This window comes from Vipera berus (genome assembly GCF_964194415.1).
Source record: "Vipera berus genome assembly, chromosome: 5".
In the NCBI taxonomy this organism is placed as follows: Eukaryota; Metazoa; Chordata; class Lepidosauria; order Squamata; family Viperidae; genus Vipera; species Vipera berus.
The window spans coordinates 5,959,661-5,974,688 of NC_138207.1; the positions used below are offsets into that span (position 1 = coordinate 5,959,661).

Sequence of the window (15,028 nt, forward strand, 5' to 3'; positions counted from 1 at the left end):
TACTATACAAAAGTTAAAACAAAGATTAAATCAGTGCCCAATTAAAAAACAATAATGCAATCTAAAATGACAATTTAAAACACAGCTCCCCCATCAGGCCAGACCGGCCAATTCAAACAAATTGGTCTTCAGACCACGACGGAAAGTTCGGAGGTCCGATGCCGTCCGGAGCTCCACCGGCAGTTGGTTCCACAAAGCCGGGGCACCCACAGAGAAGGCTCTCCCCCTGGGGGCCGCCAGTCGACATTCCCTGACCGGAGGCACCCTGAGGAGGCCCTCTCTGTGGGAATGCACAGGGCGGAGGGGAGTTGAAGCCGGCAGCAGGTGGTCCCCGAGGTACCCCGGACCCATGCCATGTAGGGACTTAAAGATCATAACTAAGACCTTGAACCTCACCCGGAAGACAACTGGTAACCAATGCAGCTCGCGGAGCAAAGGTGTAACATGGGAGTACCGGGAAACTCCCAAGACAACTCTCGCGGCCGCATTCTGTACCAGTTGGAGCCTGAAAATTATGTTTATAATTTTATGTTTATATTTTTTAACTCTAATTTTAATTTATTTTAATTTTTAATTTTAATTTATTGGACAGAGGCCTTTAATTTTAATTTTATCTTAATTTCTGTATTTATTATATGTTATTGTTGTTAGCCGCCCTGAGTCCTTCGGGAGATAGGGCGGGATATAAGTCCCATTAATAAATAAATAAACTAATAAATAAATTTCAGTCTGGAGTCCCTACAACAAAAGTTGTATTCATTATTCATTATTGAATGCCTGAGGTTAATATCAGGTATAGGGACAGTGAAGCCCTTTTAGAATTTTTATGCTACTCTAATCTTCATTGCCATTGACCCAGTTAACTGCTCTGGGAAAAACAACCTTAATTGTATCATTTTTTCAAATCCCCAGGTTACATGGAATATTTTTTTTCTTTCCTTTTTAAACCTAGTCCCAACTCTAAATATTACCTGCTCCAAAAGGAAGAAATGCATCTTTGGGCACAAAATTTTCTTCCTTGTCCAAAAAATGATTGGGGTTGAACTCGTCGGGTGTCTCCCAATGTTCAGGATCAAAGAGAACAGAACGCAGGTCAGGGGTGAGAATGGCTCCCTATAAAAAAAAGAAAGAAAGAAAATGACCAGTGATTTTTTTTTCATTTTTCATTCTGAATGCAGTAACATTCCTCCAAATGAGATGATAAGACAATTTTAATTTTTGTATTTCATGGTTTTAACTGCCCTGTAAACCACCCTGAGTCCTACGGGAATAGGGCGGTATACAAATTCAATAAAATAAAATAAATAAATAATATAGCACATTTTCTGATGATATAATGAATCAGAATCAGACCAATTTATTCTGCAGTAAGAACTTTAATAATAATAATAATAATAATAATAATAATAATAATAATAATAATAATAATAATAATAATAATAATAATAATAAGTTGGAAGGGACCTTGGAGGTCATCTAGTCCAAACCCCTGCTTAGACAGGAATCCCTATACCATTTCAAACAAATGGCTGTCCAGTATCTTCTTAAAAACTTCCAGTGTTGGAGCATTCACAGCTTCTGGAGGCAGGTTGTTCCACTGGTTAGTTGTTCTAACTGTCAGGAAATTTCTCCTTAGTTCTAGGTTGCTTCTCTCCTTGATGAGTTTCCATCCGTTGCTTCTTGTCCTGCCTTCAGGTGCTTTGGAGAATAGCTTGACTCCCTCTTCTTTGTGGTAGCCCCTGAGATATTGGAACACTGCTATCATGTCACCCCTCACCCTTCTCTTCGTTTAACTACACATACCCAATTCTTTTGACTTGGTAATAAAGTTTTGAGACTTGGGTAATAAAGTTTCCAGGGAAATATATAAAAATAGAGGTTTGTTTATTGTTCAAAATCCCTTAAGTATTTGGGAGGGGGAATGTATCAATTTGGAGTGGGGAACAGCTGGTTCTTTCAGTCAAAAATCACCCCGATGAGCCCAGAAGAAATCACATGATTGTTGAGGGCCAATAGAAAAAAAGGACAGTGATTCAGATTATGGCGGGAAAATTTATGGGTATCTCTATGAGGGAGTTGGCAAGAGTTCTGGAGAAGCATGTTAACTCAGGCAAGGTCAAAAATTAGTTAGAATTACTTTGGGATTTTTTTGGGGGGGAGGTATTTTTTTAAAATTCCATTTATATCCTGCCCTTCTCCGAAGACTCAGGGCGGCTTACAAGCTTAGCAGTGGCCGCTGTGTGTGGAGATATATTTTCTTGGACTACCTTTAAAAAAGTTGATTTTTATTTAAATCCTAGAATTGACTGGTAGCTTTCTAGTCCGTGTGTCAGTTTGAGCTAGTGACTCTTCAAAATTTCTCTTTAGCTTCATAGAAATATAGAAAACTGACGGCAGGAAAAGACCTTTGTGGTTTTTTGTTTGCTTGTTTATTTATTATTTTAATTATTGTTCTTAATAATTATTTTATTTTATTTTTGTTATTTTTAATTTTAATTATTATTTCTTATTTTTCTTATTTTTATCTTATTTTTTATTTTTGTCAGATGATAGGCATGGATTTATCCCAAGCACATTTAAACGTTCATGCTTTCCTTCTTTATTTAGTCAGCTCCAGGACAGGTTGAGGATGTCGCTTTGGTCTTCCCACGATTCCCCAGAGGGTTGACGGGGAAGGGAAAAACTGGTTTATAACAAAAAGGTTAAAAGGTTAAAACATATAAGGAATGGTTGCTGGAATTGGGTATGTCTAGTTTAATGAAGAGAAGGATGAGGGGGGACATGATAGCCGTGTTCCAATATCTCAGGGGCTGCCCCAAAGAAGAGGGAGTCAAACTATTCTCCAAATCACCTGACGGCAGGACAAGAAGCAACGGATGGAGAAACTAACCAAAGAGAGAAGCAACCTAGAACTTTGGAGAAATTTCCTGAGTGTTAGAACAATTAACCAGTGGAACAACCTGCCTCCAGAAGCTGTGAATGTTCCAGCACTGGAAGTTTTTAAGAAGAGACTGGGCAACCATTTGTCTGAAGTGGTATAGAGTTCTAACAGGAAATTTCTCCAATGCTCTAGGTAGGGGGTTGGACTAGAAGACCTCCAAGGTCCCTTCCAACTTTATTACTATTATTACTACTATTAAAAGGGGGCAGCAGCAAAGAAGGCTAATTTTCAAGCCACTGTTCACCCTCAGATATGAGTTACCTCAGAACCAAAATATCTCAGAGAGATGGGCTGATTTGACCCCGAGAGCCTTCTTTATTATACAAGTAAATGCATTTGATCGGCTATTGTAAACTATGTAACTCAGATTAATCATACTAATAGATGGTTGAAAAATATCTCAAAACCATTTTTTAAATTTGCTAGGTAGCCTATGGTCCTTCTCATGAAATGAGAAAAAATTTCTTACATGAAGATGCAGCACTCCAGAAATTCAGTAAGTTAAATACTTTACCTTGGGAATGAGGAAATTACTCAGATAGACATCTTTCACACATTGTCTTGGTAAGCCAAATAATAAGATAAATTTGTTTCGCATGATCTCATGAATCACAGCATTGGTGTAGGGCACTTTCTTCCGATCTTGATAACAGATTGAGTGAGATGAACCCAAAGCTTCTTTTATTTCTTCGTGGACTTTATCTGAGGAAAGGAGTAAGAAAGGTAGGTTTATGGAATGCCTTGCAATTTGTCTTGCAAAACAAATGAGACAAATATTGGGGAAAAATTTTCTATCTGAAAAAAAATAAATCATATCATTGGTGTTTGAAAAACATGAATTGTAAATAATTTGCATGAAAATGGCAGTGAAACAAATTAAAATAAATGCTATTTTTTTAGTGTTCTTTCCTTTGATGAAAGGAATTCACAAATGTTGCAAGAATGTCAAAAGTGTAAGCTTGTATAAGATATATCAATATGAAAATAATTATAACAAAATTAAGATAGCAGGATTTGACAGGAAAAATGAAATGAACAATTGCTAGTTATAGATAAAGGCAAAAAAAACACAACAACCCTGGAGCAAGTAAATTAATTTTGTGCATGTTAGCAGAATGTTTACTATTTATTTATATATGTATTTATGTAAACAATTTATATGGCTTTCCATCTCAAGAAATTAAATACAAGGAATTGTAGGCAAAACACAACAGGTGAAATCAACTAACCCAAAATAAATTGATTGATTATGTGCCATCAAGCTGATGGTGATTGTTAATGACCATATAAACAGATTTTATTCGTGATGAATAAACACCCATCACCACTGTAACTTGAGTCCATCCACTTTACTGCTAGTCTTCCCCTTCTCTTTCCTTCCACTTTTCTCAGCATCAGACTGTCTCCAAAGAGCTAGATGTATGCATAATGTCTGGTCATTTGTGCCTCAAGTTAAGAATGCTGGTTTAATTTATCCAATTATCCATTTGTTTCCTTTCTTGGCTGTCCATGGTATATTCAAGAGTCTTCTCCAACACCAAAGTTCAAAAGCAGCAATACTGTTGTGTGATCAGCATAGTTCAGGTTATTGATATTTCTTCCTCCAATTTTATAACCACGTCCTTCATCTTCCAACCTGGCTTCCCTTAATATATACTGCTCAAAAATTAAAGGGAACACTTAAACAACACAATCTACTGTATTTAATAGTAGGATGTCTTATCTTGTGTTTTTTTTTAATTTTTTTGAGCAGTATATATTCTGCACATAGGTTGAATACATACATAAAGGTTATATAAACTTGTCTCATCTTTTTGCCAGCCTGAACAGCATTATCTTCTGTCCATGCTTTGTTTTCCTGACCTATAATACTATAGGTTGTGCATAAGGATAATGAAATATTCTGGGATTCTGATTTTTCTAAGAACATACTGACTTTTTTTTTTTAAAAAAAGATACGTTTTATTGATTTTTTTAACATAATCACCGTAATATTTGGTAAACAGTGTGTTGTCTGGGTTTATATTTAAAAAAACAATAACATTTAGTTTCTATAATTTTATAGTCCACATGGTAGCTTTGCTTGATTTTCTCTTCTTCCAATAATATTCTTACAATTTTTACTATTTTCTAACTGAATGGTGCCTGAGTGAGGCTTCTGGCATTGCTATGGAGGAGAAAAGAGTAGTGGCCTGTTTAAGGGAGGAAGCAAACAGGAGGCAGATTTGTGTGCATGTTTCTGTGTGTAAGTGTGACTCCCCCTTGCAGCCCCCCATCCCAAACAGAGAAGATTGGAAATAACACATTCTGTGCTGCACAACAGGTGAAGAGGAGGAGGAAAGAGTCTCCGTATTCTATTCACACACACGCTGGTAATGCTCTGTGAACATTGCATTGGTTTAACACACTTCCCCTTTAAGAAAAACATGTGGAGCAGCCGCAACCCCCCCCCTATCCAGCACCATTGCTTCTGTCTGCCACCTGATTGGCTGGTGGATATTTGTCCGGTGCAGCTGAAGGACCAGGTCAATAGAGCTGAAATTGTTTGGCAGATGGCACTTTCATGTCATTGCCTTAGTGAACCAGGAGACCACTTAACAACTACAACTGGGAGTCCCAGGATTGTGGTCATTGAACAAAATAGTCATATGGGCATCTTGCTTAATACTGCTTTGCATGATGACTAAGATTTTGGTCCCATTTGTGGTTGTAAGTCAAGGACTAGCTGTATTAGAAAGCAACAGTATGACAATATTGAAGTATTCTATAAACCCCATTTTACTGTCAGCAATGCAGTAATTTATCTCACCTTGAACATCCAGATGATTTGCCATTACCAGCAATGCCCATTTCAGAGAAGATGAAGTTGTATCTGTCCCAGCAACAAAGAGGTCAAAAATGCAATGAGTCAAATTGTCTTCATTATAGGTAGAATTGGGATGGTCCTGGCTCTGTGTTTAACAGTAAGCATGGTGAAATGGTATTTATAAACATGTATCTTTTATTGCTCATATTTTTCAAATTTTATTTCTCTAAAATGATTAAGATTGAATCTCCCAGTGTCCATGAATACTCTTGTTTCCTTTTGGATATCAAATATGCATAATATTAGCTCTTCTGCTTTCGGTTGCTTCTTGTTATTTCTGGCTTGTTAGTTAGCAAGCCAGAACAGACAAGTGCTCCTATCACATGACTGCTTACATTATTCCAGGACCTTGGAGAAGGAACTTGGTGAAAGGCTTAATTGTAAATAAGGCAGTGGATAAGATAAGATGTAACCTTTATTGTCATTTTTTAGTGAGAGTCTTGCTTCGGATACCACAAAGCTTCCTCCCAGAAGGTAACAACAAGTTGTGAAGAGGATGTGAATGGGAACGTGAACTGTAGGTGGATCTACAAATGGCACCCTCAGTAATACATAGGAAGGGTGATTGGTGGAATGTGCAGCTGAAGTGGGGAGAGGAATTAAGATACTGGCTAGCCTGGAATCTCTGAAGGGGGGAGGAAGTGATGGAGAACTGACCCTCCCCTCCAAACCCCAAAGTGCTTATCTGGTTGTGCTGTAGATAGTGCAGTTTGTCTGACGAGATTCTTGTGAGTAGGTGAACAGCAGTAAACATAAAGCTGTGATCAATTATCAGCATCATTCTGGTTTCTTGCACCTGACTAATGCAAAGATTTCCCATAAATCAATATTCCCATATGATGCAAAGACTTACTTTTTCTATTTGAAACAAATAGAAATCAATAAAATCCTGTGGCTCGTGCAGATTCTGATTCTCCTTATGATGTTTAACCTGCTTCCTTGAAAAAGAAATAATTCTCCTACATGCAGACTTGACAGTCTGGTGCGGACCTGGCAGATATTTCATGATATATGGGAAAACTTCGTAAAGCTGCAGAAAAAAACAAAGCAAATCTAGTTGCAACTCAGGGAGCTGTTTCATATAGATAATGAGCCAGCTCCTATGGACTACCTCTTCAACCATATTTCTCTGAACCTAAGTACATGGAAGGGACGTGGTGGCTCAGTGGGTTAGGACGCTGAGCTTGTTGATCAGAAGGTCGGCAGTTTGGTGGGTCGAATCCCGAGTGCCATGTAACAGAGTGAGCGCCTGTTACTCTTCCCAGCTTCTGCCAGCCTAGCAGTTCGAAAGCATGTAAAAATGCAAGTAGAAAAATAGGGACCACTACAGTGGGAAGGTAACAGCATTCCATGCGCCTTTGGCATCTAGTCATGCCAGCCACATGACCATGGAGATGTCCTTGGACAAGCGCTGGCTCTTCGGCTTTGAAACAGAGATGAGCACCGGCCTCTACAGTTGGAAACAATTAGCACGCATGTGCGGGGGAACCTTTACCTTTACCTTTAAGTACATGGAATTTAGCCTCCATCAGTGGACGTTCTCCTGAGATCTATTGTCTTGTTTCCTAACAACAGACTCTCACACACATCAGTTATGTACAATATATGTGTACATACTCATGTATGTTGAAATTACACAACTCAACATTTCGGTTTATACATTTGGATGGCATCTCCCTGGAGAAAAAAACGTTGCCACGTGGACAATAGTTTCTTCTGTCAACAATCCTCATGTTGATACATTCTTTCTCATTATCTCCTTTACTCCAAACTTTTAGCTTAAAGATTAACTAATTTGACAGTGTACAACATTTATATTGCACTGAAATTAAAAAATGAATAAGAAAATGTGATTTTAAAATGTGAATTTCTGTTAATATGGTAAATTATGAATTGACTAATTAGGCTGGGAGGGGAAAAGTCAGAACAGCAGTAAAAGTATTAATACTCACAGCATGACATACGCTGCCTGGAAATTTTAAGATAATTCTGATTGCCTCTATCATCTCCAGGAACTCCTTGTCATCAGTGGAAAACCTATATCCAAAAGCTGCAGCACAGATAACGTTGCAGATTGAATTTGTGATGGGCATTGCTGGATCAAATGCCTGCCCTGAAAATGAGAGGGTCACTATTAATTTTCACATTAATCCTGTAAATACCATTGAGCTTGCTTGAAATAAACAAAAGAACTTGTAGTTATTACTTGCTATTATATAGCCTAACTGTATAGTAGATAATAAATATTATATAACCTAAGTGTTGAGAATGCAGCTTTAATACATTGCAGCAAAACTTGCAAATTTGGGAAAAAAACTTTGAATAATATCTCCATCAAAAATTCCTTGGCTGTCAATAAGCTTTTATCAAGAATATTCAAGATTACCTCTTGTTTTGGTTTATCTTTTATGTGCTTGAAGAAGGAGTGATATATCTTAAAAACAGAATGAGATTAATTTTGGGGTGGGGCACACTGTTTCTGAACTGAATGCATTTGATCATGAGAGAATATTTTAAGCATCTATAGAACACAGTGCTAGATGTAAGGTAAAGGTAAAGGTTCCCCCGCACATGCGTGCTAGTCGTTTCCGACTCTAGGGGCCGGTGCTCATCTCCGTTTCAAAGCCAAAGAGCCAGCGCTTGTCCGAGGACGTCTCCGTGGTCATGTGGCCGGCATGACTAGATGCCAAAGGCACACGGAACGCTGTTACCTTCCCACCGTAGTGGTCCCTATTTGTCTACTTGCATTTTTACGTGCTTTCGAACTGCTAGGTGGGCAGAAGCTGGGATGAGTAACAGGCGCTCACTCTGCTACGCGGCACTCGGGATTCGACCCGCCAAACTGCCGACCTTCCGATCGACAAGTTCAGCGTCCTAACCCACTGAGCCACCGCGTCCCTTTTGTGCTAGATGTACAATCATAATTTTTCTGGACATAAGGGTACATTTGGAATAAGAAAGTGTGTTCTGGACTACATTTAAATAACCATTACATCACAAAACTGTAAGGTTTAAAATGTTGGAATCATCTCTTCTAACACGCTTTCTATATTTGTATATACTGTACATATAAATTTAATTTATATTAAATTATCATGGGGAGGCTGAGCTCCACCACCTGTTTGTTGGATCCGTGCCCCTCCTGGCTGGTTTACACAGCCTGGGAGGAGACACGAGGCTGGTTCCAGGCAGTAATAACTGCTTCTTTGAAGGAGGGTGTCTTCCCCGCCGCCTTGAAGGAGGCGGTGGTGAGACCCCTCCTCAAAAAGCCTGTCCTGGATCCGGCTGTTTTAAATAATTATTGTCCAGTCTCCAACCTTCGCTTTTTGGTGAAGGTTGTTGAGAGTGTGGTGGCGCATCAGCTTCCTCTGTTCCTGGAGGAAACTGATTATCTGGACCCATACCAATCAGGTTTCAGGCCCGGGCACAGCACGGAGACGGCATTGGTCACGCTAGTGAATGATCTCTGGCGGGCTCGGGACAGGGGTTGTTCCTCTGTCCTAGTCCTATTAGATCTCTCAGCGGCTTTTGATACCATTGACCATGGTATCCTACTGCGGCGTCTCAGGGGGTTGGGAGTGGGAGGCACCGTTTTACGGTGGTTCTCCTCCTATCTCCTGGGCCGCTTGCAGTCGGTGTTGACGAGAGGGCAGAGGTCCACCCCGAGGCCTCTCGTTTGTGAAGTTCCTCAGGGGTCGGTTCTCTCGCCCCTCCTGTTCAACATCTACATGAAGCTGCTGGGTGAGATCATTCGTGGTTTCGGGGTGGGGTATCATCAGTACGCTGATGATACGTGGGGTATCATCAGTACGCTGATGATACCCAACTTTTTCTTTCCACCACGAACCAACCCAGCGATGCCCTCGCCGTGATGTCCCGTTGCCTGGAGGCGGTCCAGGTCTGGATGGGGAGAAACAGGCTTCATCTCAATCCTGCCAAGACTGAGTGGCTGTACATATTAGCATCTTGGGTTAACCAGACCATTCCACCTTTAACGATGGGGGGTGAGGTGTTACCCCCCGTTGATAGGGCTCGCAACTTGGGCGTCCTCCTTGACTCCCGGCTCAATTTTGAAGACCATATAGGAGCCGTGACCAGGGGGGCTTTTGTCCAGGTTCGCCTGGTGCGCCAGTTGCAACCCTACCTGGACCAAGATGCCCTACACACAGTCCCTCATGCGCTCGTGACCTCCCATTTAGACTACTGCAACGCTCTCTACATGGGGCTGCCCCTGAGGACCACTTGGAGGCTTCAGCTGGTGCAGAATGCAGCCGCGCGGGTTGTGATGGGAGTCTCCCGATACTCCCATGTAACACCTCTTCTCCGCGAGCTGCATTGGCTTCCGGTTGCCCTCCGGGTGAGATTCAAGGTGCTGGTGATGACCTATAAAGCCCTAAATGGCATGGGCCCGGATTTCTAAGGGAACACCTGCTGCCAGCGTCAATTTCCCATCATCCTGTGTGCTCCCACAGGGAGGGCCTCCTCAGGGTACCACCGGTCAAGGATTGCCGACGGGCGATCCCCAGGGGGAGGGCGTTCTCTGTGGGCGCGCCTGCCCTATGGAATCAACTGCCAATGGAACTCCGGACTGCCCCCGACCTTTGTTCATTTCGCCAGGACCTAAAAACCTGGCTCTGTGAGATATCTGGTCTGGACTGAGGGGTTTAATGTTTTTAAATTGTGATTTAATTTTTGTGGCTAGACTTAATTTTATTTTAATTTTTTATTGGATTGTTTTTAAATTTTGCCTTGTAAACCACCCTGAGTCCTTTGGGAATAGGGCGGTATATAAACCGAATAAATAAATAAATAAATAAATAAATAAATAAATAAATAAATAAATAAATAAATAAGATGTTGAGAGCTTGGAAAAAATTCAGAGAAGAGCAACTAAGATCATTCAAGGCCTGGAGACTAAAACATATGAAGAACAACTGTGGGACTTGGGTTTGTCTAGTCCAGGAGTAGGCATTATGGTCTAGGCCCTAGGGCCTAGGCCACGGGTAGGCAACTTTGGCTCTTTTATGACTCATGGACTTCAGCTCCCAGAATTCCTGAGCCAGCATGGCTCAGCTTGGAAATCTCTCCCTTTCCCCTCAGCATGTCTGGCTCAGGAATTCTGGGAGTTGAAGTCCATGAGTCATAAAAGAGCCAAGGTTGCCTACCCCTGGTTTGGTCTAAAGAAAAGAAGAAATAGGGGAGACATGATAGCAGTGTTCCAATATCTGAGAGGCTGCCACAAGGCAGAGGGGGCCAGGTTCTTCTCCAAAGCACCAGAGGGAAGGAAGAGAAACAATGGTTGGAAACTTATCAAAGAGACAAGCAACCTGGAATTAAGGAGAAACTTCCTAACAGTGAAGACAATTAACCAGTGGAACAGCTTGCCTCCAGAAATCATGGGCGCTCCATCACTGGAGATTTTTTAAGAAGAGACTACTAGACAGTTACTTGTCTGAGATGGTATAGGTTCTCCTGATTGAACAGGGGGCTGGACTAGAAGACCTCCAAGGTCCTATTCTATTCTATTCTATTCTATTCTATTCTATTCTATTCTATTCTATTCTATTCTATTCTATTCTATTCTATTCTATTCTATTCTATTCTATTCTATTCCCCTCCTCTCTCTCTTTTTGTTTCTTCTCCATCTGTCCTGAATCCTTTGACAAGCCTTGTTATTTCTTTTGCAACCAATATTTTCATAAATGTTACAAGATTTCATGGCTTTACTAGTTCTCAGAATATTACATTAAATCTCAGGAGAACATCCACTGATGGAAGCTATTTCTTTCCTTAAAATATCAGTCGATGAAACAGGAAATTTGGAAGGCTTAGGACACCATAGAAGGTGCTGAGCATAGTCATAAATGAACAGTGACAGAACACTGGAAGATTTTTGCAGATGAGATTCAAACCACCGTCACCTCAAATGATCACTTACCCTTTGTACTTGTAAAGAATTCCACCAGCTGCTGAGCCTCCTCTTGGATTTGAGTTTCCAGACCCCTTTTCCCTAGTCCCAGCTTCCTCATGGTAATAACACTAAAGCGTCTTTGTTGCATCCAGACATGACCACCTGAGAAGCCAATACCTGGAGCCACCAAAGAAAAATCAGAAATCATTGCTCCCTAAAATTAATAGGAAGGTATTAGGGTTGATAGCCTAGAAAATACTTTAAATCGAACGCTGTTTGTTGGCCCTATTGGCTTTGAGTGGCACAGTATAACAAGGGAGAACACAGTAATATCCTACATCTTTGACCATGGCTTACCTCTGTTTTGGGTAAGAGCTATAAGAAAAGGGGTGGATGGACGATCAACAAAGGCTTGCGAATTGTCAATCAATCCTTCTTTCACAGCTTTGTATCCCGACAGGATTACAGCATGTTGATTCCCTATCCACAGAGAATAAATGTTTCCATATTGTTTTGCCAGCTGCAGTTTGGAAAAAAAGAGAAAAGTTTTATATTATTGTAACAAAGTTTCAACTGAATAGTAAACCTTCCACTCTTCTCATCTTCCTTTGCTTCTCTTACATCAAAGCTTGGGAAACAGTCCATGGCCCAGCATGACTCCCAACACTGGTGCTGGATTTTGAAATAGCTAGTGAGACTACAACTTAACAGTTTATAAATACACTATGCTTCTGAATACTGAATGATTGAATTTCAATCTTTATAGAAGAGGATAGGGAAAAATCAAAATAAGTATCTCCTGAGAGTAGGTGGTTTCTATTGTGATGATAAACTTAGTGTTGAAGGACGTGGTGGCTCAGTGGGTTAGGACGCTAAGCTTGTCGATCAGAAGGTCTGCAGTTTGGCGGGTTGAATCCCGAGTGCCACGTAACAGAGTGAGCGCCTGTTACCTGTCCCAGCTTCTGCCAACCTAGCAGTTCGAAAGCACGTAAAAATGCAAGTAGAAAAATAGGAACCACTACAGTGGGAAGGTAACAGCATTCCATGCACCTTTGACATCTAGTCATGCCGGCCACATGACCACAGAGACATCCTTGGGCAAGTGCTGGCTCTTCAGCTTTGAAACGGAGATGAGCACCAGCCCCTAGAGTTGGAAACGACTAGCACGCATGTGCGGGGGAACCTTTACCTTTACTTTTAAACTTAGTGTTATTTTAAGACAGAAAGTTTAATTCAGGAGGGAAGCATTCTGATTGGTTGGAGGAGGACTTGGATACAGTGGACTATATGAAGCCCAGACCATTGTTTCAAGCACAGAGGGTTCTAAACTATTCATGACTGCAGCTGTCATAAAATGTGCCAAACTCAATAAAATCAATGAGTTGGAAGAGATTTGGAGACCTTCTAGTCCACCTCTAGTGCTGATTTTGTGGAAAGCATTTGAAGCTCAGAAGAAACACAACCTAGGCATGAGCTACTTCACTAGACATAGCAGGTATGAAGAACATCAAGGACAAGGTCTTGCAAAGCCATAGCAATAAAAACAATGTCCCTCTAGTACAGGGGTGTCAAACTCGCAATGTCACATAATGTGTCGTGACATATCGCGACTTTTTTCCATTGCTGGCAATGGAGTGGGTGAGGTTTCAGCATGACATTAGGGGAGCCAGGTTGTCGTGGATTTTACAGAGGTTGTAGAATTATCAACTAAGTGTTGGAATTTTAGACTTAACCATTTTGCCAGGCCAAATGTGTTAAATCCTCTGAAGATTTTCTAAAAAAATTACACGCATTAAGGGTGAACGATGATGAGATCATGATCTCATTTGACATAGTATCTTTGTTCACCTCTATGCCTCAAAACCTAGCCATCTCTGTTCTTAAAAATCTATTACAAAGAGAAGAACCATGACAACCTGGCTCCCCCAATACAGATGACTACATCCAATTATTAGGTTTTTGCCTTCAAACGTATTTTACTTTTAATAACACCATATAAAAGGTAAAGGTAAATGTTCCCCCGCACATGCATGCTAGTTGTTTCCGACTCTAGGGACCAGTGCTCATCTCCGTTTCAAAGCCGAAGAGCCAGCGCTTGTCTGAGGACATCTCCATGGTCATGTGGCTGGCATGACTAGACGCCAAAGGTGCATGGAATGCTGTTACCTTCCCACTGTAGTGGTCCCTTTTTTTCTACTTGCATTTTTACATGCTTTCGAACTGCTAGGTTGGCAGAAGCTGGGACGAGTAACAGGCGCTCACTCTGTTAAAGGCACACCCATGGGATCACACATATCAAGCATTATTGCTGAGGCTGTTTTGCAGAACCTTGAACAGATAGTCATGTCTGATTACCAACCCAAGTTCTGGGTTAGGTATGTAGATGACACCTTTGCAGTCATTAAACGATGTGACACCACCAAATTCCTACAAAAACTCAACTCAGTACATCCGAGCATCCAATTTACAGCAGAGGAGGAAAGCAATAATTCCTTACCTTTTTTAGATGTAATGGTCCACCGACATCCAGATGGCAATCTTTCAACCACAGTTTACCATAAAACTACTCACACTGATCGCATCTTACACTATTTAACCAACCATCCAACTTCCCACAAAACTAGCTGCATAAGAACATTGTTCAAGAGAGTCAAAACACAGTGCAGCACAGAGACAGCTAAATCCAAGGAGAAAGCTTATCTTTACCACGTATGCAAACAAAATGGCTATCCACCTAAATTTGTCCAACGATGTTGCAAGGATAATACACCACATTCAATGCGTGATTCACAGAACACCACAACCTGGGCAACCATCCCATATATCAACGGGGTCTCTGAAGCAACTGCTAGAATCCTGGCACCATATAATATCAACATTGCACACAGACCCAACCAAACTTTACATTCTAAAGTAATGAGCTTCAAAGAACCATTATCCAAGGACAATTTATCATCTATTATCTACAAAACCAACTGCAACAAATGCTCTTGCAATTATATCAAAGAAATATCCAAAAGACTAAAAACCAGGATACATGAACATATTCTAGCAGTTAAAAGACAAGAACAACGCTCCCAAGTCTGGGCCCATATAGCGGAACATGGCCATACCAAATTGATTTCAAAGGAGCTATAGTCATCTCTCAAGACCCCACTAAAGGTGGTCGTCTATGGAAAGAGGCTTGGTTGTCTGATAATAACTCAATTAATAGACATATCGAATTATTACCACCATACCAAACTCTGAGAAGGCATTTACAACAACACAAAACATCCAAACGCTTAAATACAATCAACAAAGACACAAA

General features: G+C 40.7%; 1 protein-coding gene across 1 annotated transcript in view; it reads right to left on the reverse strand.

The window, feature by feature from the left end:
- LOC308668899 (cytochrome P450 2J2-like) overlaps positions 1 to 15,028 on the reverse strand; it is a gene marked incomplete at both ends in the record, with an annotated part of 30,751 nt that overhangs the window by 3,673 nt on the left and 12,050 nt on the right. Inside the window, 7 exons of the mRNA XM_081329166.1 lie at positions 972 to 1,113; positions 3,456 to 3,643; positions 5,751 to 5,892; positions 6,661 to 6,837; positions 7,760 to 7,920; positions 11,746 to 11,895; positions 12,076 to 12,238. Coding sequence (XP_081185292.1) covers positions 972 to 1,113; positions 3,456 to 3,643; positions 5,751 to 5,892; positions 6,661 to 6,837; positions 7,760 to 7,920; positions 11,746 to 11,895; positions 12,076 to 12,238 — 1,123 coding nt within the window. The remainder of the gene's footprint in view (positions 1 to 971; positions 1,114 to 3,455; positions 3,644 to 5,750; positions 5,893 to 6,660; positions 6,838 to 7,759; positions 7,921 to 11,745; positions 11,896 to 12,075; positions 12,239 to 15,028) is intronic.